The 27,053-nt window shown below is 34.7% G+C and overlaps 1 protein-coding gene across 5 annotated transcripts in view; it reads left to right on the forward strand.

Annotated features, from left to right (window-relative positions):
• The first annotated feature begins 757 nt into the window (after positions 1-757).
• LOC143232874 (uncharacterized) overlaps positions 758-27,053 on the forward strand; it is a 60,913-nt gene continuing 34,617 nt past the window's right edge. The window contains exons 1-4 of one of the 5 annotated variants that reach the window (XM_076468865.1): positions 793-1,079; positions 5,808-5,843; positions 7,506-7,636; positions 15,824-15,922. In XM_076468865.1, the coding sequence (XP_076324980.1) occupies positions 7,535-7,636; positions 15,824-15,922 (201 nt within the window). In that variant the 5' untranslated portion in view covers positions 793-1,079; positions 5,808-5,843; positions 7,506-7,534. Of the gene's footprint in view, positions 1,080-5,807; positions 5,844-7,503; positions 7,637-8,796; positions 8,920-15,823; positions 15,923-27,053 lie in introns of those variants that run through there. The other 4 variants (XM_076468866.1, XM_076468864.1, XM_076468863.1 and 1 more) reach the window with 4 other exon arrangements.

The raw sequence follows: 27,053 nt of genomic DNA on the forward strand, positions 1-27,053 counted from the left end.
ATCTAACCTGGAAGCCTTTTAAATCTAATGCACAACAGTTCAAATAGAGAGTAGCAATAATTCAGCAGACATAGCAAATTCTGCGATAATAGTATTCTGAAGTCATGACACCAGAATTCCCCTTATCCATCTATTCTGTGATATATATCGGTGAAACAGAATTAACTCTAGAGCTACACTGGATATGTCCATAGATAGCATGGAGATCCAAACAGTATATTGATTATGAAGTAGTAGTAAAACTTTTATTAACTGAACTGATGTAACATGAAATAATGAATACGTAAACGAAATGTAGAACACAATGCACAATCGTCGCTTTGACAAAGAAGAGGGTCCGGCATGGTCAGGTGGTTCAGTCGCTTGACTTGTAATCCGAGGGTCGCGGGTTTGAATCCCTGTCACACCAAACATGCTCGCACTTTCAGTTCTGGGGGAGTTATACTGTGACAGTCAATCACACTATTCTTTGGTAAAAGAGTAGCCCAAGAGTTGGTGGTGGGTGGTGATGACTTGTTGCCTTCCTTCTAGTCTTACACTTAAATTAGGGACGGCTAGCGCAGATAGCCCTCAAGTAGCTTTGCGCGAAATTCAAAACAAACCAACCAAAGCCTTTGAGGGCATAAGGAATTGAAAGAAATGTTCGTTGATGTTAATTAATTTCAGAAGCCTGGAATAAAATATTTTTATTTTCAGTGTATTTTACAGGCATCCTACATCAGTTCGACATAAATAGTTTCTGTTTTATCCGTAAGAGGTTTGTTTTAACGGCAAACGCGGTATTTACAATAGTTTATTACATGTCATTTGGCGTGGGAAAGGAAACGAGTAGGACGTTCTCTCTCTTGCTCAAAGCGATTTAGGTTTGAAGAATTAGAAATAAGAATATAAGAATCCCTTGAATTTGAATTTGTTATATATTTCATCGGAACAACACCTTACGTAAAGAAATCACAGAGGCCTTCTCAAATTGAGAACGGAAGAGCGGGAAACCGCACAAGCAACAACAACGGGTCCAATAAGACCAAGAAAAGAAATGGCGGAAAAAACCGTTGCAGCTAAACAAAAGAATAATGAAGGTAAGTCAAGAGTAACTGGTGGCAGCGATATTAATATCTCCCCATTACTAACTCTCTGTTCTTTGGCAAAAAGTGAATTAAGTACTGTTAAAAAAACAAATACTGCCATTAAAAAAAAAAAGTAAAGTTAAGCGTAAATTAATTAAGGAAATTAATTCTTCGGAAAACTCGGAATGTGAAGAAGAAGCAGAGACGGCTACTAATACTGAGGTAGAGGTAGCTACTCCTGCAATTAAAGTAGGGTTAAGTCCCAATAATGTTAAGGTAAAAAAAGGAACACCATGGAAGTTGATATACATAATAATGAAGAAAAAAATAACAGTGATAAAGAATTGGAAGACCAAGACTTTATCACTGTTATATCAAAGAGAAATATGAGAAAAATAAACCTACAACTAACAATAATACAGTGACAAAAACAAGACCACCACAATACGCAGTTATAATAGAAGGCATTCGGGTCAATATAACCAACCCCTGCTTGCCACAGAAGTAAAGAGATGCAAACCAAATGTTAACATAGTTAACATTAAGCGTTGCCGAGGGCGGAGTACTGGTGCAAGGGCAAGATGTAGTCGATCTTAACCGACTACTTAAAGAATGGCCAACAGATGCCTTTAAACCTGGAAATATCAAAATCCACCTTCCGGAAGTAAGCCGCAACCAAAGCAATAGTGGTAAGAGGGGTTCATCAGGCGATTGACCTGGACCTAATTAAACAGGCACTTGACGAACAAAACATACCACACACCAAGACAGAAAGAATTATTTCAAAAAAACACAAACACCAACTAACCTTATTAGAATTGACATTGATGACAGCTACAACATTCAAAATCTGATAAACAATGGAATATTGCTCTGGTATCAAAAATACCAAGTTGAACTATTGAAAACTCCGCAATTGTTGTAACACAGTGTTACAACTGCCAGAGATATGGACATGTTTCAGCAGCCTGCTTAGCATCACCGAGGTGCTGCGGATGTGGCGAGGAACACCATATCAATGAATGTAAAAAAGAAAAAAGAAACGCCAAAATGTTGTAACTGTGGTCAAACCCACACAGCAAATTACAAAGGCTGCGAAAAAATATAAACAAATAAAGCAACGCATTTTTCAGATCAGAACACCAACAGAACAGAATCAACCGAAAACAAACAGCTTACCTAAAACAGACACACCAACAGAACAAAATCAACCGAAAACAAACAGCTTACCCGAAACAAGTACATCAACAGAACACAATAAAACAACATATGCAGAAATGTTAAAAGGAAAGAACCACAAAAAACAACAAGTACAGAAGACTAATACACAGAATAAGAACACATTAACACAAAACCAAAAGAAAACAACATCACCATACAAGAAACGAATGTTAACACAACAGAGAAAGCAAGCCTGTTTTCAACACTTTTCAAAATGTTATAACTGATTTTATAACAGAATATACTAAACCAAACCAGACAACTAACTTTATAGAACTACTGATCACAATTACCATAAAACACGTCACACCTCATATACCCTACATTATAACAACACTAACAGGTTACATGCTCACAGCACAATGTTCACAGTAGTGTATATCAACATCCAAGGTGCAATAGCTTCCAAGAAACATGAGATCGAAGACCTAATAGAAGAATTAAACCCCAGATTATAATATTAAGTGAAACTTTAACATATAATAATAATAGATTTAAAATACCATATTACTCAACTATTAGAAAAGACAGAAAAATAAAAATGATGAAAACAGAGGCATAATGCTGCTTCATCAAGTAGATTTATCTGTAGAAGAAATAGAATTAAACAGTAGCAATGAACATGTTACTGTAGATATCCTCAATTGAATAAAACTAAAATAACCGTAGCAGGAATTTACTGCTCACCCAGTAAACAATTAGATACAACTTTACTAAATAACATCTTTTCCCACAATCAAAACACCATAGTCATGGGAGACTTAAACAGCATAAATGTTTCCTTTGGATGCCGAGTTCTAATCCAAATGGTAGAAAATTAATACAATTTATTGATGATAATAATATAGCTTTACTGAATGATACCACCCCAACACATACATCCTATTCAACTAACTCTAGTGACATACTAGATCTGTGTATGTGTACATATAATTTAAGCCAGAAATTAGTAAAATTTCAAGTGGGAAAAGATGTAGATAGTGATCATCTCCCAATTTTTTTGTCTTCGATCTCACCCCTATAAAATGTAACATATAGGAAAGAAAAATTTAATTACAGTAAAGCAAATTGGCAATGCTATAAACAAGAATTAGATAATCTGTTACCTAATAAAATTATTAAAGAAGTTAAAGCGCATGTCGAAATGGACAACTATTGTCAAACAATCACGGATTGCCTTCAGAAAGCAGCCAAGTTAACAATACCAAAACAACACCATAAAACAACAATCAATACATGGAAACCCACCACAGAAATAATCAACCTAATAAAAAGCAGACAACTGAGAAGACAGTACATGATTACAAGAAACAGAGATCGAAAACACAAATAAACAACATTAGAAATCACATTAGAACTCAAATAAAACAACAAAAACAAAATAAATGGGACAATTACTGTAATAAACTAAATGAGATAACTGACCGAAAAAATTCTGGTCACATCTTAAAAGATTCACAAATGAAAACACAAACACAAAGAAATATCCTCCACTTGAACACAATAACACCATTGCACATACAAATAAAGAAATAGCGAAGCCTTCAAGAACCAACTCAAAATACATTTAAAACACACACAGATCCAGATATGAATACATACTTCTACAATAAAGTCACTGATCACATAGCAAACAATAAACATAAATATGAACCAATATTTCCAGTAAACATAACTGATACAAATATAAGTTCTAACACTGATTATGAAAGCACATTACTAACAAAAGAAATATCCTTACATGAAATACTAGAAGCAATAAAAAACACCAAAACAAAGCGCAGGAGAAGATGAAATACAAGTTATTCTCTTAAAAAACGGCACTCAAATTGTTTGACCACCTAAATTCACTATTTAACCTATCGCTATCCTCAGGATATATCCCAGTTTCTTGGAAGCTAGCAAATATATTAATGTTCCATAAGGAAGGAAAACCAGCGAATAAACCAAATAGCTACCGACCAATCAGTCTGACCAGCTGTGTTGGCAAAATTCTCGAAAGAATAATAAGTAATAGACTCTCCACATTCTTGGAGATAACATCAAAATTACCAGAAGAACAGAATGGATTCAGAAAATTTAGACAAACGACAGATCATTTAATAAGATTAACCGAAACTATAATAGATAGTTTCAACAAAAAGAATGTACAGTCGCTTGCTTTCTCGATATAGAGAAAGCATTCGACACCGTTTAACACGATGGTCTAAGGTTCGAATGAATGAAATGGAACTACCGCGAGGAATTATTCGCTGGTTATCTAACTTTCTGGAAAACAGAAAATGTAGAGTAAACGTAGAAGGAACTTTTCGAATACTTTACTCCACTAGCTGGTGTCCCACAGGGAGGGGTGGTTAGCCCTATACTCTTCATCATGTATGTAAACAATATGCCATTGAAGGATCCAAATCATGGATTCTCATCACAGTTCGCAGATGATGTGGCAATCTGGAAAAGTGCTGCAACACCCACGATAGCAGCTACAAACATACAACCACAATTAAATAGAATAAGTGAATACTGTCAAAAATATAGAATTAAAATAAACACAGCAAAAACTCAGCTGGTACTTTTTTACTGAAATCGACAAAACACAGAAAACAACAGCTAGAAATATATATGAATGGCACTCTACTCCAGGTTGCCCAATCAGCAAAATTTTTAGGTCTGACTTATGATTCAAAATTAACTTGGATCAATCATGTCAACGAAATTAAAAAATAAAATTTGGCGAAGAACCAACTATGTTAGGAGTCTAACTGGTAAACACAGTGGAGCATCTACAGATAACATTTTGAAAATATACAAAACATATATAAGACCAGTAATAGAATATGCAGCTCCAGCATGGGTAACTGTAAGTAATAAAACAATCAAAACTAAACTACAAACAATACAAAATACACTTCTCACAACAGCATACAGAGTACCGAGATCAACATCATCTAAATTCATTCACAATTACTCGAACATACCAACCATATCAGATAGACTCCTAAATATAACAATTAGATATTTTAACAAAAATTGGATGAAAAATGAGTTATTATGCGAACTAGAGAGGTACCTCATACATGATGAAGAAAATCCTAAATATCTCTCCCAATTAACATATATATTAAACATAAAGAAAAAATAAAATAAAATAAAGTATGCATTATGTATATAAACTTTAAAATAAAATATTTATAGTTTACATATTTATGTATTTTAAAATAATAATCAGTTAAAAAAAAAAAAAATGCCACCAGTTACCTTGACTACTGTATAAAAAAAAAAAAAGAGAGAGAGACTATAAATGGACATTGCCCTGAAAAGGACCTAACACAAACAGTTAGGGAAAATAAGTTCAGGAAGGAGGAAGAGGTCAAAGTGAACCTGACCCTCCAGGGCAAAATACCCAAATACCATTGGAACGACGATTCTTGAGTTGTATGACCGTTTATTGTAGAGATTTAAATATTTAATTACTAGTGCACAGTTTCTCTCTCTATCTCTCTTTTTTTAATTTTATGTTAGGAATGCCACGTTAAAGAATACAGTACCGAAAGTGAAGTGAGTAATTCGTTAGAGGCAGATAACTTCAAATGAAAATTAACTGATTTCGGTGTAGATAACTGAAAATTGTAGTAAGCTTAAACCATAACACTAACTCTATAGCATTAAATCAATTATTAATATTATCACAAAATTCAATATTATTAAGCTATGCTTCTTAGATTCATACCATTACAAACAACTTTCTTTGACTGAGGACATTAAGAGAAAAGTATGGAACTGATTCTTAATGAGTGTTCCACACTTGCCATTTGCATGTCAAGATATATTTGTGGAAAATAAAATTTTCTTCCCTCCATCCAATAGAACTTAACACAAAACTTGCCATTGAATCTGATTAACTTTGTGTGCTACCTTACATTAACAGATTTTAAATGTATTTTTTTCTAAACCTTTAATTTAAAATACAAAAATAGATTGGAAAAAATTCTTAAAAAGTAAATTGACTCTTTTATTCAAGCTGTGCATGCATCTAATAAGAGGAAGAAGGTAACACAAATGACTAAAGTTCACTGACTTACTAAAGGCAAAGGAGGAAATTAGAAATAAATACCTAAGTTTAAAAACTGAAATTTACTGATACCAAGACTGGAAGGTTTAAAGTATCAGCAAAACAAGAATCTTACTGAAAGGGCTTATGAAAAACAGTTGGCCAACAGTATTAAAACTTAACAGTAAAGATATTTAAGTCTTTTGAAAGTAAGCCAATTGATGCTGCTACCTAGAACATTCTTACTGCTTAAGGGTTAAAAGATGTTAATGGCAAGGTTTGTGTTCAATACTAAGGTACTTGAGGCTTTGACTGTTCTTATGTTTTTGCAGGGGAAAATCTTAACAGTTCACATCTTGAACATTCTATGGAAAATCTTAAGATTGACTTGAATCATATAAAAGTTCATTTACAGAGGGTAAAAGAAACAAACAAACTGAGAAATGAAAAAGCACTTGGAATAGCCAGTATTTAAAGGAGATAAATGATTATACTTATGAGCTACTTCAGCTTTTGGTAAGTCAACAGAAACTAGGAAGTTTCTTGAATAGTTGAGGACTACCAATTTTATTTCTGTTCTGAATACAGTTGATAAGAGTTTTCTTATAAACTATAGGCCATTCAGACTTTTGTGGTGAACTCCTCTTACCCTGAAAATTCTGGATTTTCCTTGTTCAGCAACTAGATCATTTATTATGGCCTTAGTTAGCTCAGGAGAGATATATAGTAAATTCCTGGAGAGTGGATAAGTAACATTATTAAACTTGCATATGTACATGTAACTGATTTAAATAATTAACTTATTAGAAGATAATGCATGAATACAAACAACTATCAAACTGAAAATGCTAATTAAAACTAACTACCTAACTCAACAGATAGGTATTTATACACTGGAGCTCATCATACATGAGTGTCATATACATAATTTATATAATTTACATAATTCCATATCAAAAACCAGTCAACAAAAAATACCTTGTACATGTGGCATCATAGTTTAGGCTTAGTCAAGATGATTGCATATAATGCAAATTAATATTATTTATTACATATTCTAAAAGGTGGCATGATTTAATCATTAAGTTGGTATGTAGCACCTTGTGTACTGTGATGTGTGAATAATATATTTGTCTCATGAACATTAATTGTTTTGTTCTTTTTTTCAGAGAAGAATATTGAGTGTTCCAAGTGAAGTATGCAAGAAGTAAATGATAGTTTTTGTAAAGCTGCATGTAAAGTTTTGTCTGTTGTTGAATGGGCAGGGAAAGGGGATACAACTATGAATATGTTTGGAAATGTAAGTAATATTTTATCAAAATGAGTGCAAAAATGTAATAAGACTAAAATCTTAAGCATAGTCATGAAATACTGAAATAAAATGGGTAGTTATAGTTTTCAGACTTTGTAAATACTTGTATAATTAAAAAAAAATTATGTGGTACATGTTAAAATTTAGGTGAGTTTTTAACCTTACTATAGCTTTATACACTGAACATAAAGCAGCTGTTGTTTAATTTAAAGTTGCATTTTAAAATCATTACAAATTATAGTCATGTAATTAAAAATAATATTCCATTTATTTAATTCAAACAGATATCTTTATAAGAAAAAGGAAGTTTCACCATTTTTATGGAATAAAAATGTTATGCATTTGTTCTATAATAAAGCAAATGTACTTATCCAAAAACCAGCTGGAATATTTCTATAATGCATATAACATGATATAAATAACAGCAATAACATGCTAACTTGTATGTATAATTTGTTAGTAAACCTAAACATGTGCACTTGAAAGTTTTAAAGTAAACCATTAGTTAGTAACTATTCCAGTACAAATCAGATTTATTGAAAAAGAAACTTGAAACTGAAAATTGTTAAAGAAACTGAGAGGAAAGCATTATTCCATAATGATAGGTCAAATAAATTAATTATAAATTACAAGCAAAATTACCTGTTCATATTGAGGGGAAAATTTTAAGTTAATCTATCAGTTTAAATTATTTCATGGATTATAAAAGGTTAACTGTGTTGCTACTAATACCACTTCCCATGAAAATTAGTTGTTGAGCATTTCAGTTATGCTAAGAGCCACTCAACAGATAACATACAGTAAATCCACTTTTAATATTTGTTACATTTTGAAATGTAAATGAAAGTGTAATTAATTCCCAACAACTTGGAGTAGAATATCCTGCATACAAGGTACCTTTTGGTGTCAGTATTATTTGTCTCTTTTCCCATCATTTCAAAAGTCAATGTTGAGCTTGCCTGTATGCCCAACTTTTCAAACACAGTGTGGGAAGTGGTTGCTGTAAACAGCCACCATATATCACAATATATATGATTGGAACTCATGGAAGTAAAGAAGAATTTCATAAATTAATCAAACAAAAAATACTATATTCATCAATGTATAATGTGCAGATCAATGACAATTTCATTTGTGTTTTCTTATAGCAAAGCCACATTGGGTTATCTGCTGAACCCACCAAGGGGAATTGAACCCCTTATTTTAGCATTGTAAATCTGTAGACTTACCACTGTACTAGCAGGAGACAATTTCATATTCTATGGTTTTGTGTAAGTCAAAAGTTTCATATATATCTGGCAGTTAATTGAAAATCTTTGTTAAATTCAAATTTTTTTTTTAATACTCAGATTTGTATTTTCCTTCACATGTTTGTGTTGAAAAGAAAAACCTCCTCATAGTGTTCATTCAGTAAACAAAGTGTAGTAAAAAATATGATACATTTCCATAGACCTTCAGGAAACAGATTTATGGTGCATAAATTTGTTAACTTTTTCTCAGTCAAATCTAAAAAATAATACCCAGATATATACCCTCAGAATCTCTGTAGCATGTGTGCAGTTTCAGGTCTTTTGGTTCTTTCCTTTTGGAACTACATTGGTCACAGGTTACACATGCAGACAGGCTCTTTTATAATTATAGACTTAGTTTATAAGAAACTTTAAAATTGAAGTGATTTAATGGTTGATCAGTTGTCATGTGGTTTCCTACAAAGTATGCCTTTTCTTAAACTATTATTCTAGTAAATGTTTTGTGGTTGTCAATGGTTATATGAATATATGATTAAGTATGGTAGTACTTAATAGTAGATATTTTTAAGGTTTCCAAATAATTCATGTGTGGAAAACCCACCATTATTGAATTTGTAAGTGAAGAAACCAATCATTCAGAGCATTCATTATGAAATATTATGCCCATGTATACTGATAATATGCTGAAAAAGTGGCTAATATTTTCAACATAACAATTCTGAAACATGTTTTTTGTTTACAACGTACCTGATCATATCAGTGGGACTAACCCCCAGGTGGTTCAGACTATTGCTACAAGATATTTAGGATCTATGGATATACTCTTTTGATACCTTGATTAATATATACATAATTTATAAAATAAATGGTAAGCATATTGTGTACATATTTTATCAAACCAATAGATGGTGCTACATAATGGATGCACAAATGACAGTTTCTAACTGTAAAGTATATACTTTATACAAGTATAACATAAAAAGTAAACAAATAAGAATTAAAACCACAATAACAAATCTCTACTTTGGCAACTTAATACACTTATCTGTAGGACAGAATAAGGATTTCATTTTTAAAAAATTATAATTGTGGGTTTTATTATTGTTTGATTACTTATGTAGTGAATGTTTTATTTTCATGTTTATGGGTTTCCCAAACAAAAATAACTAGTCCTCACTAAAAACCAGGTTTCAATACATATGGTGGACATTACACAAATAACCCTTTGTGTGGCTTTCTGCTTAACTACAAACAAGCATACCTATTTTATACATACTTCTTGTTCTTTTAAAATATTCCTATGAATGCTCACTTAGGCAAAACAATATTGCTTGATATTGCCCATCACAACGTTACTGGAGAACTTGTTGCTCATTTATCTTGAAAATGTAAAGGACTAGAGCATAAGACACTGTGAAGAAGCTTTTTTTTTTTTTTTTGTAAGATGTATCTCTACACTCAGGTAAATATATTCAAAATATAATCACTTATTTCACACAAAAACGTTTGAATAACAAACACTGTATTTGTAAGCACCATGCAATTTATACTGATCAACCGAAAACTTGACATTTTTGAGAATTTTTTTTCTTCATAATGATATTAATATTGTCTCTGACGTTTAAAGACACCAAGAACCTTAAACCTTAGTTTGTAGTAACTTACAGTAAAGTGAAGTTGTATTAAATAAAGACAAACCCTTTAGTTCAATAGAGAACAAATTTTCAATGCATTTCATAAGTTTGTTATCATATCATATTGGTTAAAGTATTTTGTTTGTGTTTGTTTGTTTAAACTGACAATAATATTTTGCTGGGCTTTCTTGTAATAGATGTACAATTCATCAGTCTTATATATCTTGTGTAATTTTCAGGAGGTTCAAATTCTTTCTCAAAACAAAATTTAGCTTCTGTCTCGTCATTCAACTTCAATATTTGTTTTTAAATTAGAATTTGTTCAATGTTTTATCATAGTAGCCTTTGAAATAGAAATAATTAGCAACAAAATATACAAAAGCAAAATATTTTTTTCCTCGTATATTGTTTTGGTTCAACTGAAATTGTGAGGATTATAAAACTTGGGTTGATGCAGAGATATCCAACCAAGTGTTGGTTGGTTGGTTTGAAGTTTTATTGTGCAAAGCAACTAGGCTATCTGCACCCATACCAAATGTAGTAGGTTTAGGTTGATGATTACAAGATGGCTGAACATTTAAATTATTTTTGGTTCACATCAGTTTTTACTAGAGAAAATGTTGTGTAGGTTTCATAACAAAATGCCTCATATGCAAGGCAAACATGAATGCTTTTTCTTTGAACTTTGCACCATAATGAACTAAACAACATACAGTTTATCCATCATTAAAGCCATGTGAAGGGACTATGTGATTAACCCTTTCACATCTGGTAGGTCAAAGTGCACATGCTACAACCTTTCACAAAGTTATATTCAAAATGTAATTAAACTATATTTTCAATGTATATGAATAAACTCACCATCACAACATAGATGATAAACCAAAGTTTAGTATAATTTAAGTTTTAAGTTCCTAATATTGTAAGAATATACTTTTAGAAAATCTCATTCTCTCCTAGTATGAAAAATGTAATATTTATTGTACTTTTATTCCCTTTTCTAATTTTTTTACTATCTCTCTCAGAAGTATGAAATTTGTAAATTACTCATTATACTATTGTGATTGTTCAGATAAAACATATTTTAAATAGCCTTCACTTTCTAGTTACATAAGATAGAAAATCAGATCCTTCTTGCAACATTAATCTCTTGTGTATTCTCTTTCAGAACTTACTAATTGTTCTCTGACATTTAAGACTATTATTTATAGTAAATAGACAGCAAAAGCTTTTCTATCAATTGGCATGTTAATTTATGTTTTCTGTATACAGAGTTGTCCATTTCCCTTCCAGTTCAAACTTTATTTCACAGGAGACAAATTGATAAGCTTAGCTAAATTTTTAATGGGTTTTGCCCCTCAATTAGAAAAGTAGAAAAAATGTGATAGTTGTGGAACATTGTCTTCATTTTGCATGTTATTATTCAGTGTTCTTTAGTGCATTATTTAGTTAAATAATTATTTAATGCATTAGTTCCATTAGTATAAAAAAAAGTAGGGTTAAGTTTCATCAACAGTTGACAGAGAAAAAGCAAACCAGATAAGTACTTGTTTTATCATGTTATTTTATAATAATGAATTAAATTTAAATAATTTTATGTTACGTTAAGTAAATAAAAGTTATTAAAAAATAAATTTTATGGTGTACATTCGTGAGTAGTCCATGTGTTATGTTATCCAGTACCTTAATGTGAGTTGCAAGTTACCCAAGTGATCTTCAATTTATATGGCGTAAATGTTAATTAGCAATAATTCAGATGATAATAAACCAATAAGAGATAAGTATAAATAGATGTGTGCTGTTACAAATTTTAAGCTACTTAGTATAAACAGTTGTGGTGTTATTTTAAAATTTGTTGTCATTCCGTAAAGAAAATAGGAAAAATTCAATTTTTCCTACTTTTGCATGGTGGTTACAAGGTTGGTCAAATCAACTGACCTCATATGGAGTTAAATATTCCCTTCAAAAGCATTATAAAATTATAAAATCTTGTCTGTTATATAACAGTTTTTTTCATATTTCTAGAGTGATTCACATATTTTAGAGAAAAGTTTTAAAATATTCAAGTTGTTTATTTTTTGCTTGATAATAATTTGTAAGATATCAAAGTTTAGTACAGTAGACTTTCCCTGAGTAACCATCTCCCCGAGGAAACCATTTTCCCATTTCAGGTAAAATAATTGTCCCAACAAATTTTCTATCTTTACCATTATAAACTATTTCCCCAGGTTGACCTTATCTTTTATACTATGATCACTGAAATATGTCTTAGGACCATTGTTCACTTTCCATGTTGTGACTGTCTGCTGTCTGTTTTTGTTTTTTTTGTTGTTCTTTTTTCTATGAACATTAACAGGTGTGACTGATGTTGATTGCAATTATGTTCAGTATTTGTCAACATTCAATATGCATCACTTTTAAATTACTCTGATGGTGCTTTTAATTAAAATATATTGATTTATTGCATTTTGGACTGTGATTTTATTTTCAGTTACTTTTGTAATAATAAATAAAAAATAATTAAGAAAACAAGAAATATAGCATTTACTTGTGCAACCCTTCCTTTTGTCATTGACTGTCATTCTATGTTAGCCCTAATACTTTCACCAATGATACTGGTCCACAAAATATTTTTTTCTTTAAGAAAATAATGCATGGAAGAACACATAATAATACCATGTCAGCAGCTAAGAATGTTTGGTATTTCTGAATTCTTATGGATCTTATCATCTAAGTTGAACAGTTAGAAATTCAACTTATCTCCCCACTATGTTCTTGTAGGAAAATTTTTTCTCGTCAGCTGAATTGTCAGTTATCTGTAACATAATGTGGCATGTATCACATTGCAATCAATCAGTTGAAATCTAGGTTTTCTATTAGTCATAAATTTAATGAGAGCCAGCCACAAATGAAGCCACCTGAAGGTGTGATGTTTTCATTCTTTGATAACATTATTATGACAGGTACACTATGTATAAATACCACATCAGTCAGTGAGTAAAACATCAGTTTATTCTGTTTTAATTGTTTGTAAATTTACTGTCAAATGCCCTTATAAATCTCCATAACATAGTAATTATATTCTTAAATGATGCCAAAGCCCTCAAAATTCATCATGCTGAACTATCATTGGCAGATAAAGCCAAAGTTATTCAGGTACATAATGCTAGCAATAAAAGCCAGCATAAGTTATTTGAAGAGTTCTATGTTGGCAAAAACAAATCCAGCAAATTTTGATGCATGAGGCTGAATGCATGACAGCTTTTGAAAAGAATCGATTAAATTCATGAAAAGACCCTTGTTCGAGATCTTGAATGATGACCTTGGATCATCATTATGCTCTTAGTATCAAAACTTATGCTGAACCTATATTGCAAGAAAAGGCACTTAAATGCCACTAGACTGAATCTTTCTGACTTCAAAGCATTGTCCAGATGACTCACTAAATTCAAAGACACATAACATTTAACACTCTCAAACAGTGGTGAATATGGTAGTATCAATGCCATGACAGTTGATGAATGGAATGCCAAATTGCCTGCTGTTATTGAGGGATATGTACCTAGAGACATCTACAGTATTGATGAAACTGGTGTCAGCTATCATAGTTTACCAGACAAGACACTGTGTGCAAAGGTGAATAGTGCACTGGAGGAAGAATCAAAAGATGGACTAAGTGTTGCAATAGTGTTTGTAAATTTGAACGTGATGTTACGATTGGTAAGAGTACTAAACCTAGGAGCTTCAAACACTTAAACACAATGAGTGACTTATCTGTTGCTTGGCATGCTAACAAGAAAGCATGGATGAACAACACCATCTTCCAAGGCTGGGTTGCAGGCTTCAGTAAGTGCATGAAAACACAGTATTGCAACAATGTCTTGCTGTTACACTAACACAATGCACAGTGAAGTGAATCTTAGCAGTGTCAAAATTGTGTTCTTGCCTCCCAACACAACATCAGTGCTACAAACTCTTGACAGTGGTATCATTTGTTTATTCAAAGCCCATTACAAAACACTGAAGAAGAAGACTACAACACCCCATTGGCTCAACTACTTCAGCATACTAATGACCATCTTCCCGATGACATGACTGGCCTCAACAAATACATTTACAAAGACAACTTTCTCACCACCAAAGAGTTCTGTGAGAAATGGAAATGAGAACTTCTCAACAACCTGAATGGTGATTGTCTGAATGAAGACAGCAACCAGTTTACAATCCAGTCAATACTGGAAATGTTGAAATGCATTGCAGACCAGAAGAAGTTTGCACAAAGAAAGTCAGTGCTCATGAAAATGGAGAATTTAAATAACGTTGAAGTGAAATAATTTAAACTGTCAAAAAAAAACAATAAACAATCCAAAATCACTAACTTTTTTATATAGTAAAATATATATATATATATATATATATTTTTTGTGACAGATTTGTAAAATACTTTGAATGATGAAAATAAAGGCAATAAATTAGAAAATATTCAAGAAATGAATAATTATTAATAGTTTGGATGTACAATATGAAAGAAAATATCACATAACACAATTTAATATTCAAATATTTTACATTTAACTGATAAACTGGTTGATCTCTAGTTAAACCACTTCTCTGTTAAGATAATTTTTTCAGACCGAAAGGTGATGTTAATAGGGAGAGTCTACTGTAGTTGGTTAACAAGCAGGTTCTTACAATAATTTGTTTATATATAACGTTATTTCAACCAAAACAAATCATTAGAGAAAATGAAAAATGAAGTAGTTGCTTTCAAGTAACGATACCATAAAACAGAAGAAATGTTCATGTTTTTTTTAAAAAACTGTTCATTTTATCCTCTTGCATATTGTCATAATTTAGTGCTTGCCAAGAGTAAGCAACACGTGGTGTACAATATAAATACTAGTTTTTCTTTGAGCACAAAGCTACATTTAACTTTTTTAGCATAGAGAAATAACATGCAGTATAAATTGTAAATAAAGGTTTCCATGAAACATTACCATGCACTTTTGCACTTGCAGAACGTAAATACATAGCGTCCACTGTAAATGAAGTTCTTCATTGACAGTGAAGCACTTTTTTCCTTTTATGATTATATTAAATTCTACCTATAGGGTCCTGGACCTTTCACTGTAAGAACCTAGTGAGAGCCCTGGGTACATACTTAGATATCAGTCTTGTTATATATACAAACATGATTTAAAAAGACATGCATGATAATAAGTACTTTTCATTTAAAATATATTATGAATTTATATAAAAGAATTTGGTTTTCTTTGTTGACCTATTTTCAGGTATCTGTGAAAGAAATAAATGATGAAAAATGTAAGTCATCATTGAATATTATTGAGATGTTGAAGACTTGTGAAGAGAAAGAGTCAGAGTTACTAAAGGTAATGTGATGCTTAGAATAATATTTTGTATTCATGTGTGTTTCACAGTAAAGGTTTTAATTACATTGTATATGAAAATTTATTAAAGGGTATTTGTACATGCAGTTGTCTTGTTTGGTGACTATTGCATCAGACAATTGCATTGAACCTTAAAATTAGATATACAGTTGTGTTCATAACACCTAAGTTAAACAATATATTTTCATTTCAGGCACGTATATTAGAACTGTAACTGCTACCTTTTGGGTAAAATCTATTATACAATTTCATTGTTACATGATTTTTTCCATGTGTATTATAATATATCTGTTTCCTTTAACAAGTCCTTTACATTTTTACTCTTACAATCTAATCTATAGCAACCTCTGAAATTAACAACTTTTCAAGTTCTCCTTTTTTTACCTGCTAAGTAGGTTTTTGGCATGGGTGTTCTCCAGTATTGAAATTTTGCAGCCAGGAATATCTTCAAATTATTTATTCTTAAAAGTCCTACTCATTGTCCTTTTTCCACAGATTATTTGACCAATGTTACAAGAATGTTAGGCAATGTGTTTTATTGAAGGTTTACTATTTCCACTTCTTTATTTTCATAAGCAGTGTCAGCTCCAGTTAAAAAATTGAAGAGTTGAAAACAAATGGTGCCCTATTTTTAATTATATAATTTTTTATTTATTTTTCTGTTTTTTTACAAAATGTTATATGTATATCTTTTAACATTTATAATAAAAAGTATACATATGATACATAGTAGAAAAATAAATATAAAATACAAAGAGTAGTCTTTTAATGTGGCAAAACTTTTGCTCAATTTGTCCATATTACTTTCTCTAGCTGTTTCACTTTTTATAGAAATTATTACTAGACCATTTAATTGCTCTTGTTTCACTGTGGAACACAAAAATGTTTTTCCTCAACTTTATTCCTGAAAACAATCTTTCACTACTTGCCACATTAATTTGCAAAGTTAATAAATTTCGTCGAACAAGAAAGGCATTTAGGAATTTTTTTTTTTATTTGTTATTCACACTTGTAAGATAAGACTTTATCTAGAGTTGAATTTTCTGGCATTTGATATGATATTAATTTAAGTTCTGTGTACAGACTTAAAACACAAATATCTTTTTCTTTTTGCTTGTTTGTATATTTTGTGGTGGATCTTTTAAACTATTTTCATTTTTCTAGAGCTGGCTTTACTCATAAAGATGGCTCCTTTGTGTTTCAAAGGGCTGTAGCTGAACTTTTAGCAGGCTTGCACTGAATGTTTTTCAGTAGCTGTAACCACATTTTTTGTTGCTTCATATTTGCAAATCTAATTGGCTTAGTATTTAATAGTGACTGAAAATATCCTTTTAACTTTTTCCATATGGAGTTGACCAATGTAACCACAAAATAATCATCAGAGTTTCCATAATAGAACATTTAATATTAGGTTGTCCAGAAATAAATGTTGGAATTTTCACAATGACATTTAGAAGCTGAATATTGAGTAAACTTACTATTGGCTGGTTGTTTTAATCCAACGTTTGTTATTTGCAAGGTGTCTTAATTGTCTGCTGTTTCAATTTTGCTCAGAGTAAGGTTTGCAACTCCTAAGGCAGCATGGACAATAAAGACTTTCATCTGATTTTCCTCTGTGGCTTCAAACTTGGACGAAAAGCTACTGAAACTTCATGGAACATCAACCAGGCATTCAGCCATGGATCTGTTACTGAATGTACAGTTCAGAGTTGATAGTCAAGTATGATGCTCCAAAAGTTGAACGAAGTGGAGAATCGAGGTTCTGCCTCATCCACCTTATACCCCAGACCTTTCCCCTACAGATTTTCATTTTTTTTGAAGCACTTTGATAATTCTTTGAATAATAAATGCTTTCAAAACCAGGCAGCTGCAGAAGAAGCTTTCAGAGAGTTCATTTGACCATGCAAACTTATTTCTACAGCAGGGGCATAAACAACATTACACATCGGCAAAATTGCGTTGAAGCAAATGGTGCTTACTTTTATTAAAGCCCCTCGGTATGGATTCCTGTACGTGGTGAGGGGGCCTCCCAGGGAAGGTTCTGTTCTATCTGGTTATTTTCTCTGGGATCTAAACATCCACCTACGTGTTTGCCGTGCGTGGCGACCCGTGAAGGGGAGGAGAGGATCCTGGTGGTTGAGGGGTCGAACCCTAACACACCACTTTGGCCTCGAATTCCTGTAGACGGGCGGCCTTTGGGTGGCCCCCCTTGGGTCAATTGGCTGGTCCACTTGGGCTAGAGTCAACCAAGTACCAGTGTTGGTAGTTCTCAACAGGTGTTGTGGACATTGTGCCTGATGCTGGTGTTTGGGTATAGTGCTCACGAAACCCTGGCGTTGCTGCATTGTTCTTGCATGACTTTGTAGTGCGTCCCCTTGTAGGGCTCCATGGTGGGTGGGGTCAGTGGTACCGAAATTTTTTCTTTTTCCTATGGATCCTCCAAAAAATTTAAATAAAATTGTAAAAAAACAGTCAATGGGTAAGTGACCACGTCTTGAATACTCAGAACAGCAATCTTCAACATCAGTAACACACATACCTCATTTTCTTATATCACATTCTCTTTTGGAAAAACCTTTAGGGCAAATGTCCCCTTTTTTTATTCAAAAGGGACTAGAGGGACTTGCTGGCTCTCCAAAGTCAGTAAAGAAACTTCGATCTGGTGACATATTGGTTGAAACATCCACATCCCAACACAGTGAACTCCTCTTGAATTCAAAGGCAATTGGGGATATACCTATTGAGGTTACACCCCATGCTACCTTGAATTCTTCATGAGGAGTTATTGTTGAAAGGGATTTGAAGAACGTTCCCGAGTCAGAGATTCTCGCTGGTCTCTCCACTCAAGGAGGTTCTGCAGTGAGGTGCATCTCCACCTGCAAAGATGGAGTTACACTGCCAACAAATACCCTCGTTTTAACATTTACTTCACCACGTGCACCTGCCACCATCAAGGCAGGTTATCTCATTTGCAGGGTTCGGCCATACATACCAAACCCTCTTCGATGTTTCCAATGTCAGAGATTCGGCCACTCAAAGACATCTTGTCGTGGTTCCCTGACATGTGCTTGTTGTGGAGGCAAGGACCACGATGCCTATGACTGTGACATGAACCCACATTGCGTAAACTGCAATGGTTCTCACTCCTCTTACTTTCATTCTTGCCCAAAATGGTTGGAGGAAAAAGAGGTGCAGCATTTGAAAACAACACATAACATTAGTTATCCTGAGGCTCGGAAATTGCTGTCCACAACTCCATCTCGGACATATGCTGCTGCACTTCTTTCCACAACTACAGTGGGAGTGCAGACAGATCTCTCTGTGCCTCCAAGAGAATCATTTTCAAAACAAATGAAAAGCCTTTTGACCTCCGTGGTTGAAAAGGTTGATGAATCGACTTCCACACCCATCTCTGTTCCTCCCATACCTTCCAACAAACCTCAAGATCCACGTCCTTCAGTTTCAAATACAGGCATTTCTTCTGATACATCTTTTTCTCCCACCACAAGAGACAAAACAATTATTCGTTTGTGCCCTCAGTCACTGGATTCCCCTTTCAATAACAAAAACCTGCCCACCCGACCCAGAGCAGGATCAATGGAGGTTGATAGACCTCCTCCGACTAAAGACAGTAAAGAAAAAAGACGTGGTCGTAAGCCGAAGGGTTCTCCAGCCACTTCACCTACCCGTTCTTAAAAATGGCCACCTTGATACAATGGAACTGTCGAGGTTTACGTTCTAATCTGGATGATATCAAAACGCTGATTGCTTCCTACCATTCTGGTTGTCTTTCTTTACAAGAAACATTTCTCAAAACTGCTGATACTGTCTCCATTCGGCAGTTTTCTCTGTACAGAAATGACAGGTTGTGTGATGGTCGACTACATGGAGGGGTGGCACTGTTGGTTGATCAACACGTGCCCACCCTGTCTTTGTCACTCAACACACCCTTGAAGGCTGTAGCCATCTGTGTTTCCTTGGGTCATACCATCACTGTTTGTTCTCTGTACCTGTCCCCTGAAGAGACATATGATCAATCAGATCTTGATGCTCTCGATGAACAGTTGCCATCTCCATTTCTAATCCTAAGGGATTTTAATGGACATCATCCCCTCTGGGGAAGTGCTATTATTGATGGGAGGGGCCGATCTGTAGAGCAGATGCTCTCTGATCACAATCTTTCTCTTTTCAATACTGGTTCTTCCACTTACTTTCATGCACCTAGTCAGTCCTTTACCGCTATTAATCTCTCAGTTTGCTCCCCTTCATTATTCTCCCATTTTTCATGGAGGGTTGACAGTAATCCACTAGGCAGTGATCATTTTCCGATCCTTTTGAGAGAGACTGGCCGTGGTCGATGCCACCCTACCCTCGTGCCCGGTGGAAGCTGGATCAGGCAGACTGGTCCACTTTCACTGCTCTCGCAGAGCCTCATCCTGCCATCGTAAATCAGCCATCAATAGACGACTGTGTAGCAGCGGTAACTGACTGTACTACACATGCAGCTGCTCAGTGTATTCCTAAAACCTCGACACGTTTTCCACGATATCCTGGTCCGTGGTGGAATCCTGCTTGCCACTTAGCACGGAAGGTTCAAAAGTGGGCCTGGGATACTTTTCGTAGATATCCCACACTTTCAAACCTGGTTGCTTTCCAACGGGCCCGTGCACATGCTAGGTGGGTAAGACGACAAAGCCAGAAGGAATCTTGGATTAAGTTCACAACCAGCATATCTTCTACCACCAGTTCCAAGATCATATGGGACAGGATTCAAAAGGTTAATGGGCACTACAATTCTGTCCCCCCTCTCGATCTTACTCTCTGATGGTCAGGAGGTGACTGATGTTTGGAACATCGCTAACACTCTAGGTGAAAGCTTTTGCTGGATATCTAGCACTTCTGCTTGTTCCTCCACCTTCCTGGCCATCAAGACTCGGGCAGAGCGATCACCTCTTTCCTTTCGAACTGACTGTTTCTTTGACTATAATTGTCCCTTTACCCTGGTGGAACTAAAAATGGCCCTTCATCGGTCTGCCAGTACGTCTGTTGGACCTGATGATATTCATTATGACAAGCTGCATTATCTATCTCCTGCTTCTCTTGATGTCCTTCTGATTGTTTTCAACCGGATCTGGCAGGAGAATGTTTTTCCTGATGCCTGGTGCCAGGCTATTATTTTACCTTTCTCTAAGCCAGGGAAAGATCCCAAGATTCCTTCAAACTACCGTCCAATTGCTTTGACGAGCTGTCTCTGTAAAACATTAGAAAGGATGGTTAATGCTCGTCTTGTTTGGTTCCTTGAATCAAACAACCTCCTCTCGCCCACCCAGTGTGGGTTCCGTCGACAGCACTCCACCACAGACCACCTAATTCATCTTGAAACATCTATCAGAGAAGTCTTTCTCAACCTCCAACATCTTGTATCAATATTCTTTGACATAGAGAAGGCTTACGGCACAATATGGAGGTATGGCGTTTTGCGAGACCTCCATACATATGGGTTACGTGGCCATCTACCCATGCTTATTAAAAATTTTTTAATGGACAGGAGATTCCAAGTTCGTGTGGGTTCGACACTTTCCCGTTCTTTTGTACAGGAACTTGGAGTCCCTCAAGGCTGTGTATTGAGTGTTTCACTCTTCAGTATAAAGATAAATGCCATCACTGAACAACTCCCTCTCACTGTTGCAAATGGGCTGTATGTCGACGACTTTCACATCTCATGTCAGTCATCAAACATGAGATATATTGAGCGGCAACTACAAACTGCCCTCAATTGTGTACAGAAGTGGACTCTGGCGAACAGCTTTAATTTCTCTCTCTCCAAAACTGTATGCATGCACTTTTGCTGTTGACGGGGTATTCACCCTGATACTGAACTTCATATCGGTGAAGTTTTGCTGCCAGTGGTCCCGGAGACCAAGTTCTTGGGGCTTATCTTTGATCATAAGCTGACCTTTATACCACACTTAAAGCAGCTTTGGGTCAAATGCACAAGAACACTGAACATCCTCCGTGTTCTCTCTTCTACCAGTTGGGGGGCAGATCGCTGTTCAATGATAAAGGTATATCATGCTCTTATTAGATCGAAACTCGATTATGGATCAATGGTCTATGGCTCTGCCAGACCCTCGGCCTTAAAGATGCTGGACCCCATTCATCACCAAGGACTTCGACTCTGCACTGGGGCTTTCCGTACCTCTCCAGTTCAAAGTATATACATTGAATCTCATGAACTTTCTCTACACCTTTGCCATTTGCAACTATCTTTACAATATACTTCAAAACTTCATTCGTTACCAAAGCATCCCACCTGGAAATGTGTTTTCCTTCCTCGGTGGGCAGTACTTTTTCAGAACAGATGATCTGTCATTGCTCCGTTTGGCCTTCACATCCGGGTGCAATTGGATGAATTGGGTCTGTCCTTGGATAACATTGCAGATTCCACAGGTCGGCCATCCCACCATGGCTTATTACAGCCCCCAAATGTGACCTTTCTTTCAGTCACCTAAAAAAGGCAGATATTCCAGATTGGAAGTACCGTCTTTTATTCAATGAATATCTTTCAAACAATCATTTAGTTCCCATTTATACAGATGGTTCCAAATCAGGTAATTCAGTGGGCTCTGCTATGGTTTGCTATGGGTCAGTAGTTACGCGCAGAATCCCTTCTACAGCTTCTGTGTTCACTGCTGAACTGTATGCCATATCTCTTGCCCTGGATCATATTGCAGCTGAGCAGTACTCCAACTGCACTATTTATACTGATTCGCTTAGTTCTATACTTGCCTTGGAATCACTACACATTAGCTCACATCCTATTCTCACTGATATTCGAAACCGACTGGCCCATTTCTCATTAGCAGCTACTTCAATCCAGTTTTTCTGGATACCAGGCCATGTTGGTATTCACGGGAACGAGCTTGCAAACATGGCAGCTAAATATGTCTACTTCAGCACCATCACTCCTATGCCTATTCCGTACATGGACTATGGTGTTGTCTTCAAGGCTCGGCTCCGTGCCAGCTGGCAGTCCACTTGAGTGAGCAACGCGACAACAAACTTTTTCAAATCAAACCCAAAATTGGACTTTGGCCATCTAGCTTCCGTAAAGTTTGGAAGGAGGAAGTTGTTCTCACTAGGCTATGCATTGGTCACAGTTTTTTAACTCATCATTTTCTTTTATGTGGAATTGATGCACCAATGTGTAGTTTGTGTAACACTCAAATCACTATCAGCCACGTTTTACTTTCTTGCCATCGTTACAATTCTCAACGACGGCAATATTTTAAACATATTTTTTCCCAGGGTCAGTCTGTAACATTGGACAGAGTTATTGGTGATGGTGACTCTGTCCACCTTGATAATGTTTTTAATTTTTAATGGCCATTAATCTTTTAATCTCATTTAAGTGTTGCATATTTATTCATTACACCTTTTAATTGTGGTTCCTTTTTACAGTTTTAATCTCTCTCATTCAATTTGACATTGGACAATGGCCAGAACATTAAATAACTTGACACCAGGACTGGAAAGGCCAACTTCAGGTGACTAACGCTACTGTTTGAACTACTCGTTAGTCATCTTGGCGAGTTGTTATTATACTTTTGCTGCATATCATTTTACACTTTTACTACTTTACTTTTTAGTACTGGCCATATTGACTCATAACCCGAACCAGGACTGGAAAGACCAACTTCAGGTGACTGACGGTGGTTTTTATACTTACCTGTTAGTCTTCCTGGCAGGTTATGATCATTACCATTCTGCTACAGGTAGTCCTTTACAACTTTGTTGACTGGATGTCAACATTGGTTTTTACGCCATTTTCTGTTTTAATTGCCGTTTTGCTTTTATCTTCAATTACTTTTACAAATTTTACTCCATTTACTTGACTTTTTATCTTTTTACTGGACATTTGGCTACTCATTATTACGATTTTGCGGAGTGTCTTTTAAAACTTTTATTCTTTTACATTTTGATACTGGTTACTATGACACATAACCCGGAACCAGGACTGGAAAGGCCAACTTCAGGTGATTGACGGTGGTTCTTGAACTTACCTGTTAGTCTTCCTGGCGGGTTATGATCATTACATTTTGCTAGAGTAAATATTTTACAACTTTGAAGACTGGATGTCACCATTGGTTTTTACACCATTTTCTGTTTTAATTGCTGTTTTGTTTTTACCTTCATTTACTTTTACAAATTCTACTCCATTTGCTTGACTTTATCTTTTTACTGGACATTTGGCTACTCATTGTTACAATTTTGCTATGTATCTTTTAAAACTTCTATTCTTTTACATTTTGATACTGGTTACTATGACACATAACCCGGAACCAGGACTGGAAAGACCAACTTCAGGTGACTGACGGTGGTTCTTGAACTTACCTGTCAGTCTTCCTGGCGGGTTATGATCATTACCTTTTTGCTAGAGTAAATACCTTACAACTTCTTATACTCTGCCTTCTATCTTAACATTGTAGACTAGGTGTCAACATTGGTTTTATACTTTTTTTGTTTTACCTTCATTTCCATTTATGTCTGTTACTACATTTATTTATTTTTTATTTATTTTTTTACATTTTTACCGAATATCTGGCGCAGATAGCCTTGCTGCTTTGTGCCATAAAACACTAAATCAATCAATCAATCAATTTATTAAAGCATGTTTTACAACACTAATTTATACTTTTCGAAACTTTGCAGTTCAAAACCGACATTTATTTCTGGACAACCTAATATTTATGTTTTATATCTTCACAAAACTTTGCAAGCTTTCAGTAAATGTTACAAGTATTATCGTTAAATATTTGTTCATGAGTATATGAAGTCAAGGTGTTGACTGCTTCAAATGCAAAATGGTTTTAAGATTAAAAATACATTTCTTGATCTTAAACTTTTAAAATTTGAAAATATACCTACCTCCATTCATACCAGAGCTATTACTTGACTGTTAGGATTTTCTTACTTTTCCTATCCAAGCATTGGTCTAATTTTTACTTGCTTGCTTCTGTCTTTTATAACCCACTTAATTGCCCTTGTTGATATCTTTCTTGTGGCACTTTTCACTTTCAATGCACCCTCTTTCCTGATAAAGTATGTAAGCATGCTATTCAGATAATATTATCATTTTTTCTTGACAAAACTCTAATATCTAGCAGTGCTCAACAGGCAGGTGAATGTCACTCTCAGTTGAGGCTGTAGTGACTTTATCTGTAGTGAGATGGAGATGTATATTCAATCTAGTAGTGTTTCAACAAAGGGTTCTGAGGTTGGAAATTAAGAGATCTGAGACATTCTGCAGTTGGTAAACCAAGTGTGTGATGTTTTGCATCTTTTTCCAGTTGTTTTTGAGTGTGTGTCTTCCTTCTGGAAGAAAGAATTAATACTGGGTGTTCAGAAAGTCACTGTGCACTTATATATTTATTAACAGACAAAACTGCACAGTGACTTTCCGAACACCCTGTACATTATAATTCATGCAGGAATGTTTACTGCTCAATCAGTTGAAGGGACAGCTGTGCTTTGTCCTCTACATCTGTTGGAACAACATGCTTAAGCCTACCACCATCAGTTGGACACATATTTAGACACTAAAAAAAAATAGACCTGCTTCTAGAAATGTGGTGCTCCATAATGGAGTCTGTGGACCACGTGAATAGATAATAATTGCCTGACCTTAGCTGCAGTGCTAACATATTTATTATCTCTTCAACTTTTGTTGGAAGCCTCTTAGCAATTACCACATCAATTTGATGATGAGTTGAAACCATTGTTAACATCTGTCTTGGTTTGATTGTCAGCTTCTGCACTTTTCCTAGTTTTTAACACTGGTTGGGTAGAAGCGCATTGCTGAAGAGCATTTATCTGCAGGCTACTGCACTCTATGAGTATGTAAGGCCACTCCTTTCTCTGACCCTTACTATTTGTGAGTGTTCCAGAATCTTTGGAATCAGTGGTTGATGTCTGTCTGCTTTCATTCCTGTTGTCATTAGTTTCCCTAATTTTCTTGGCTTTTAAAGGGGACCATAGTTTCACCTTTTTTCAAGTTTCTTGACATCAGCCTCTTGGTCCCTTCTTATGCCTAGAATAGGTTTTACCTATATTTACAAGGTTCCTTTGCTAGCTTGGAATGCCACTACAGTTCTCATATTCCTTTGGGATCTGTGAGAGCTCAACTCCAAGAATTTCTAGACATGTGGAAACCTTTAACATAGATCCATGGGTACTGTAGATCACAACCACAATTATCCACCCATCCTATAGTATTTGTTTCCTGCAGATTCTCAAATTTCAGAATCTTGTTCTAGAGCTATCATAGATTTGTTGGTTGATGTGCAATGAAGAGAGACCTCATTTCTTTCAGGATTTTCTATCCATCTGTGTGTTGTGCCCAAGAAGATGTCATCAGGATATTGATGTTTCTTCTTTAAATCAGTTTCTAGACCCTCCAAGGAGTTATTCCCTGTTCTGCATTAGCACTTTTTTGGAAGGACCATGGATAACCAAGTTCAATGTTGTCAATGCCTAATTGCACATTTTAGTGAGGGAGTTATCACACCACTATCTGCATTTGGTTCAGGGTTCTGCTCTCTGGACTAGCATCTTAGCACCATGTGCATCATACCGAATTGTATATGCTTTTTCATATCACCTTCATTCTATGGATCTGTGCACACACTATTACATGGACTTCTGGTTACTTCTGGCACTATTTCTTCAGTTGGTGGAATGTGACACCCATATGCTACTTTCAGAAGTAATAATACAGGCTTTATTATCAAAACTGAGAAATCTATTTTTACTCCAACATAATATATTTCATTTTTCTATATGTATCACATTTAAGCTCAGCTGACTCCCATCTAATATATTTCATTTTTCTATATGTATCACATTTAAGCTCAGCTGACTCCCATCTAGCTCCATGGCATGGAACAGGTAGTATAACTTACTCATGTCTCCTTCTCCCACTGTGTGGATAGTTCTTTCTTTTTTGGGGATATGAGTATCACTTGAATCCCTCATTCTTTTGGGATAAGTACACATGAAATATTTTTATTGATCTCTACATAATTAATGGCTCATGAATAGCAATGTTCTGGAT

The sequence above is a fragment of the Tachypleus tridentatus genome, chromosome 11, assembly GCF_004210375.1.
Source record: "Tachypleus tridentatus isolate NWPU-2018 chromosome 11, ASM421037v1, whole genome shotgun sequence".
Lineage (NCBI taxonomy): Eukaryota > Metazoa > Arthropoda > Merostomata > Xiphosura > Limulidae > Tachypleus > Tachypleus tridentatus.